We start from the raw sequence: 7492 nt of genomic DNA, 5'->3' as shown, positions 1-7492 counted from the left end.
GCTTGTTCCTTGTGTTTTGAATATGTAAGTGATTATTGGATGGTGTAAGGTGAAACAACAATTATCAACTTTTTCTAACTGACTGATTACTTCCCTGCGAGGATTAATTAGCAGCCATTTTCCAAAGAGTTTGGTATGAAGATTAAAAAAATGCTACTAATTGTTTTAAAATTTGAATGAGATTAAGAGTTTTTCAAATGTGATAAAATGCTTAAGGTCAGGCTAGGTAAGCCATATTTTTTAACATTTTTTTAACTTACTCTCTAAAATGGGCAGTTGGCATTTGGGCATGTTAACTTGAAACTGTGTAGTTAGTCAAAGCATAGATCATTAGTAGGTATATATGCATCTTCTCCCCCTCTCCAAGTTTCACGTGTTCATATGTGAGCTAGCATTGCAATGGATTCTCAAAACCCCAGAAAACCCGTACCAAATTAAAAAAAAGGAAAACTTGTTTCGTTGCTGCAACCTTGTTCCTTTTTAGGGCCTAGTTTTGAAAAGAGACAAGATCCCTTAACCTAGTTTTGTCCAAAACAAACGTCATCAAAACAAGACAGGCAGCCCGGCCGCATCTTAGTCAATTTGCCAACTTGAAAGAAAAAAATAAGACAAGGAAATTAAACCCAATACCCTTCATTCATCACCTTAATTTGTTTTTGTTAAATTAGAGAAAGAGAAAAAGAAAGAGAGAATATAGGCCAGAGGGGAAGGCACTATGATCATTATTTTGAATTTAAAAAACAATGATTAAGACATGATAAAAATGTTATATGGGTTAGAAAGGGATTGGTGGTTTTGTGTGGTGTGAAGAGCATAATGTAGAAGAAGAGCTAAGGAGGAGGGAGGATGGTGTGTTCAAAATTTGAAATCAAAATCAAAATCAAAATCTACATACAAAAAAGGGAGGGGGGTTTTCTTTTCTTTCTTTTTTTTTTTTTTTTATAAGGGTAGGTGAACTAAGGAAAAACAACTTTAGGACACTTGGGCCACATGGGGGGGATTGGATGTGAGCCAGCAATAAAAGAAAAGAAAATGATATCCCAAAAGTCATCATCTTATGCCCCCAGTTATCCAACCTGACACATAGTTGGCAAGTATCAAACAAATCTTTACTTTAATTTGGAGGAAGAGAGAGAGAGACGAGAAAAAAGGGAGGGGGGGGTGCTTGCGCTTGGATAAAGAGGAGAATCTACCACATATTTGAATGGGGACAAATGAAACAAATCTTTCACTAAGTACCATCTTTTCTATTGTTATTTAATAAGAACGATAAAGCTTGCTTCCACTTTAACTTTGGGAAACCCAATTTACCAGCCTATACTTGGGTTGGGCCACATTGAACCTTTATTTACCCAAACCCCCAAAAAACCTTCCCCTTTATTTTTCCCTTTTATACATTTTTTTAATGGGTTAAGACGAGTATTTCCTTTTGCCTTATTTCGCTATTCTCCAACGCGCTATGCAGCCATTTGCATTGCTGCGTTAGATTATCCAGCCATCCTTCCATTTTTCTTGAACCTGTTTTATGCATTCATAAAGCATATATATATATATATATATATAGTACTGTAATTTATGTGTAATATTTTGCTTGAGTCATTTTGAGTATGTGGAGAATTATTGAGTGAATAAATACGAAAAATATGCAAAAATTATTAGGGTATAAACTGGGCATGTCAGGCATTATTCATTCAGTTCAGATTGGCGCAGAAACTTGATTGTCATATGAAAATAACAACGTACTACCATTAATTGGACCAGTATGAAAAAGGCCAACATACCATTAATGCTAAGGATATTGTTTGTCACCTCCTCTGAACCAGAATGGGATTTGCTCAGATGATTTGAGCTCCTTTCCGGGTTTTGACTTTGGCCATCGAAATTAGGCAAACCTCTTTTCCACTGTTCTATTATTAAACAGAGTAAAAGAAAACATTGAAATGGAGTCGTAATGAATTCATGTACTATAGGAGATTAATTTATTTTTCATTTTAAAAAACTTTACACGTGGAGAATGTTGGGACATTTTGGTCCTTTCAAAGTGTGGAAAAGTCTCCGGCGTAACAACAACGGACTTTGGACTTTTTTTTTTTTTTATATATTTTTCTCTTTCATTTTTTGATATTTGGGGACGACAAATATCAATGTTTTGACTTTGTGGGACTATGTGTTTGCGTTAAAATATGCAGTGTTTTATGCCACTTCAAACATTAGAAATGCAATGACATTGATCTTCAAGTTTTCTTTGTTTTATGTTTTTAATAATTAAATTTGCTGCATTGAATTATATGGCTTGCATGCATGGGTCAGTACTTAATTACGTACAACTTGTAAAATAAAATATATTATACTACATAACTTAGTTTGATCTTGATATTATCTATAAAAGGAGTGAGGGACTAAGGGATGAGAATCTCACGATGCACATAAAAAGGTTTTGTATTGTTCATAGTAACATTTTGCATGTCATATTAAGCAAGACAAGGGATGAGAAGAAAATTGTGGTGAGAATCTCGACACCTGGAAGCAAAGGTTTAGTACAAGCCCAACAAGGGAAAAGAGGAAAATGAAAGAAAAAACCAAAAAATAAAAAAATAAAAGGAAAAAAATATTGGTGTTTCAACCTTCATGGCATGATAAAAGGAATATGTATACAGTAATATGTCGACAAAATTTGCTGTTTCACGGCAACAAGAAGCAGAGTGAAGTAAGTAAACTCCAACCCAAAGTACACGAAAATACTGTTTTTGTGTTACTTCCCCATTTTCCAAGCGTTATTATATCCCGAAATATCCGTTCGCGGGTCTCCACTCCCCCTTGGAGTACTCTTCAGCTAGCATACCTAATTATGTCCTTGGTGTTCAGAGGTTAAAATGACTTCATACGTATCCCTGCAATATTGTCTTCACAATTATGAAGATGCCTTACAACAGCATCTCTCCATTCGTTCCGATTCTTTTATTTTGAGTAAGTTTTAAATCATGGATTGCTATAGTTTCATATATGAATCTTTGCCCTTTGGTAAATGTTAATCTCATAAGGTAGTAGTTTTCAATATTACCATATACATTAAAATCATTCGTAAAACTTGCAAGGGCTGAATGCCACTGTTGTAGTTTAAGAATTTTACTCAAAGTTCACTTCAGTGGGCACCTTTTGACCACCTTTTTTGGCTGAAAGTTCACTCTGCTGTACTATGATCAACCAAGCGATGCAAATTATAATGAAAAGGAAATAAAATTGAAGGAGAAGTTATAATTGATTGACCGTGAGGTAATAAGCATGTGAACATAAGACAAAGTTAAACAAATTAACATGATGATCAGATTTAAGATTAGGATCAGACAGCCACACAGTACGACTTTCTTTGGTTTTCATGCAATTATATATGGTTATGCTTTCTTACATTTGCAGTGGCAGCCTTTCACATTAGAGTCCAATTCCCATAAATGAGCCTTGTACAACAGTAATGGCTCATGGAGGTACCTGAAATGAAGCTATTTTGGAAGTGTAGTAGTGAAGTTAAATGCAAGTCTCTACTAGTCTTTAAAAGGTTAAAGAAAAGGGGGAGCGCAATGATGAGAATATAACGGTTGGTTGGCTACGGGGTGGGGGACGGCGTTTTCCGTTAGGAATCGAAATCCCACTCGACAAAATAATGCGTTTTGGCATTGACTAAAAAAAAGCACTGTTGATGTTGAACCTACATTTAAAAAATATTTTCTTAGGTACGGGTCCATATAACGGCGTTATTAGCCGTCACTTCACTATATATAGGACTCTCTATATGCTCTAAACACCAATTATTCGACGTTTCTAGTTTTGAACATCTCTTCCCTCCCTCTCTTTCTCTTTTTATATATTCTTCTCCTTTGTGTAAGTTTTTAATGGTTGCGTGAAGGACAAGTTTGGAATATTGGTGGCTTTTTGTTATTAGGGAGAGAGAGAGAGAGAGAGAGAGAGATCAGTTATCGGTGAGTTTGAGTTAAATTTCTTTTTCGGTTTCTCGAAATGGGGAAGAAAGAGTTGAGAGATCAGAAAGTGGACGAAAGGGTTGAAGCTGTTCTTCAACTTGTTAGGAAACAATCTCCATTGACAGTGAAACAGGTAGGTTTTTTCAGCTTACAGATCTCTCTGTCACAAACAAAACAATTATGACGGAGGGTTTTTCTTTTAAGTTTTACTTATTTTTTGTGCATGTAGTGCTTCAACCGCTAAGAACAGTCATCAATGGTTTCATAAGAGAGAACAAAAAAATAGCTAATCATTTTCTCGTACTTGTGAAATAAGATTCCTAGCTAGGGGCTTTTCAATTCTGATGTGATTATTTGTTTCTTCCCAACAGGAGAAGTTCTGCAACTATGCTTGCGTTGAGAGGTTTTTGAGAGCAAAAGGTGATAATGTGAAGAAGGCTGCTAAGCACTTACGAGCTTGTCTTTCTTGGAGAGAGAGTATCGGCACTGGTGAGTAGTTATTGGTACCAAAGTATTCTTCTTGTTCCTTATAGTTTCTAGCTTTAGCTTCTTCTTCTCCAAAAGCTTTGCCTAGCTTCTATAAATTCTTCTCTTTTTATACGCTTCTTCCTTTTCTTTTTGTTTCTTATATATGAAAGAATCTTGCTTTTTCATTTCAATTTGAACGTTAAAAGTATATACTCTCTAATGATTACAGCCACTTACTCAAAGGGTTCTCTTTTTCTTTTTCTTGGGTTTTTTCCTTTTGTTTTTGTATGACATTAATTGCCCTTTTTCTTTTGGACATGTGCAGAAAATTTGATAGCAGATGAGTTCTCAGCTGAGCTAGCTGAGGGAGTTGCTTATGTAGCTGGACATGATGAAGAGTCCAGACCTGTCATGGTAAATCTCATCTCAAGTTTCAACTCCCATTTTTTTTTCCCTCTAAGCTTTTCTCGAGAGTTGAAGCATGGGAAACTCAGTTCTCGTGTATTGTCCTTGTTACAGATTTTCAGGATCAAACAAGATTACCAAAAGTTCCACTCTCAGAAACTGTGAGTAATTAAACACAAATCCTTGTCTTGTTTCGCTTGTTAACTAACGGAAACAAGATCTGAACTTTTTATTATCTTGTTTTTTTCTTTGTCATATTTTTAGGTTGACTCGTTTGCTGGTTTTCACATTGGAGGTTGCTGTAGGAACCATGCCCAAAAACGTCGAACAATTTGTTCTACTCTTCGACGCGAGTAAGTTTCACAGTCCAAATGACTTCATTACCCTTCCAAAATCCAACGAAAAACTCCACAAAGCTTCGAAATTCGTGTTACTTTTGAGTCATTTTGAGTTCTGCAACCTTGCACGCTGCTAAAAGCTGGCAGCTGCCTAGTGTCATAAATGGGAGAGTAAAAAAAAAAAACAAAAACCCAAAGATAGGCAGCTATGTCGAATCACCGGCAGGTTCTGAGACAACCTTCAGATAATGTCCGGAGTGCCCCTTCAAGTGTCGCAATCAATCTTCATTGTTAGTCGGGATTTACAGGGGTATTATCGGGAATTGGAGTTGTTTAACATTATTGTTATTATTCTTTTTCTACAATTGGTCAATTTCTAGCAGTGGAGACTGGGACTTCCTTAAATCCTCTTTTGTGTTTTTTTAAACGATCATCAAACCCGGAAGTACCCAGGATTCTACTTTTTAGAGCTTTATCTCATAATCCTCTGCAAATGTCAGGCTTTAATGTTTTATAATAATAATTAGAAAAAGAAATCAGGGGAAATTTGAATTTGTTTATTTAATTTTTCCTAGGGAATAATTTTCACACTGGGTTTTTTGTTTGACAGGCTTTTTCAGATCAGCATCGGCTTTTATGAACTCATTGCTGGCAGCACTGAAAATTGTGGCCGAGTACTACCCCGGACGACTTTACAAGGCTTGTGTCATCGACCCACCCTCCCTCTTTTCTTACATTTGGAAGGTGATTTTAAAACTCTCTCTGCTCGCTAGTTCTTGTTGTGTACAAAAACTTTTTGATCTTCAAACCAGAACAGAAAAAAATGAAAAGCCTAATGCTGTTGAACCTGCAATGCTTCTGTTTCGATCATCAAGCTTAAGTCAAATCTTGTACACATCTTTTCTCTTGGATGGGTCCTTCTATCCCATCTCGAACGTGGATGATTTTGAAATTATGTGACTATTAGCAAATTGTAGAGCTCAGTAAGTTGGACCGCCATGCCTTTGAAAAACTTGACAAGTCTAGAATAATTAGGTCCAAGTCTAGTGTAAAATTGAACATTATCTTCTTTTAATGGTTTCATTATGCGATAAAAAGAGTGATTATGATTTTGTTTTACATACTAATTGAAATGTATTAAAGGTTGAATGATTGTGACAATGATAACTATATATGGGTCAAATCATGTTATATGGTCTAATTAGCCGTTAACCATTACGGTAATAGAATATTTATTCAAATTCTATTATTATTCGGGTTAAGTTAAACGAGGTTATGATTTAATATCGTGTATTGCTGATGTGATTTTTATAGGGTGTTCGTCCGTTTGTGGAGTTGTCAACTGCTACGATGGTGGTATCATCACTAGATTTTGAAGAATCGTTAGAGTTTAACGACTTTGCATCGTACCCAAGAGCTTCATCTCTCCGGTTTGACCCCTCGTCAATCAAATCAACTGCCAAGATTGGTTCATGCTCTTCCTCCAGATTCTCCTTCACCGTATCACATCATTTCGACTCTCTCAAGCCTTGGTATCTCACCTTGACTGACTCGTCAGCATCCAAAGTTGGACCCACAAGCCCCTCCCCCTTTGGCCCGGCGTTGATCTCCCCGCTCAACGCCAGGTCCCTCTCGTTCGCATCACCAGCTGCCAGGACGCCGCGTGGCAACATCAGCATGAGGAAGAGCTTGTTCCCATCTACACCTCTACCGCAGCGCAGCAAAGGCAGCGAGTCCCTCAAAGCCAACCACCCCCGGACACCACGGCCATCTTTCCTCCAATCACCTGCCATGTTTTTCCGCAGGGATTGCCACGTGAGCACCAAGACAGAAAAGTCTCGAGAATCGTTCTTGCCGTTTTTGAAGTTCTACAGGAGGCCGTACGATGAGATGATCTACAGGTCAATGATGCGGCCCCCATTGGGCGGCCTCATATCCATCGTCAAACGTCGCCACATGTCAGCATCGCAACGGTTCTAGACGAAAATAACAAAAACCCAAAAAACAAAAGAGAGAGGAAGAGTACATAGAGCTACGATATTTACATTGACTTCAAGTGTTAAAGAACACTACAAAATTACTACTAATAATTTGATTAATTATTTGTTTATCTCATGTTCATGCTGCCACTCGTATGATTATTAATATAATTAACACGAGAAAGAGAAAGTGAATTTATTGAGGGAGACTACGTGCGAGGTGGGATGTGAAATCTCGTGCACCATGTCAAAGATTTTGAGGATTGTGGCCTGGAAAAGTGTTTAAAGTCGGCGGGTTCGTGTATTTGGAGGAGAAGCAAAGCATGGG

At 37.1% G+C, this 7492-nt stretch overlaps 1 protein-coding gene across 1 annotated transcript; it reads left to right on the top strand.

Annotated features, from left to right (window-relative positions):
* Positions 1–3822: 3822 nt before the first annotated feature.
* On the top strand, positions 3823–7300 carry LOC18602972 (Sec14p-like phosphatidylinositol transfer family protein). Its single transcript, XM_007034676.3, has 7 exons — positions 3823–4107; positions 4346–4463; positions 4768–4856; positions 4962–5008; positions 5112–5200; positions 5796–5929; positions 6500–7300. Exons 1-7 carry the CDS (start codon positions 4012–4014, stop codon positions 7163–7165), a joined length of 1239 nt encoding a protein of 412 aa, XP_007034738.3. The 5' UTR covers positions 3823–4011; the 3' UTR covers positions 7166–7300.
* The last annotated feature ends 192 nt before the right edge of the window (positions 7301–7492 follow it).

The sequence above is a fragment of the Theobroma cacao genome, chromosome 4 (assembly GCF_053813885.1).
Source record: "Theobroma cacao isolate CCN51 chromosome 4, ASM5381388v1, whole genome shotgun sequence".
Taxonomy (NCBI): domain Eukaryota; kingdom Viridiplantae; phylum Streptophyta; class Magnoliopsida; order Malvales; family Malvaceae; genus Theobroma; species Theobroma cacao.
Note: the sequence above shows the minus strand (reverse complement) of the source record. Positions and strands in the feature narration are given on the sequence as shown.

Coding starts and splice junctions, on each gene's coding strand:
- LOC18602972 (XM_007034676.3), top strand. CDS start 4,012: ATGGGGAAGAAAGAGTTGAGAGATCAGAAAGTGGACGAAAGGGTTGAA. Junction 5,009..5,111: donor AAGTTCCACTCTCAGAAACT/GTGAGTAATTAA, acceptor TCATATTTTTAG/GTTGACTCGTTTGCTGGTTT. Junction 5,201..5,795: donor TGTTCTACTCTTCGACGCGA/GTAAGTTTCACA, acceptor TTTGTTTGACAG/GCTTTTTCAGATCAGCATCG.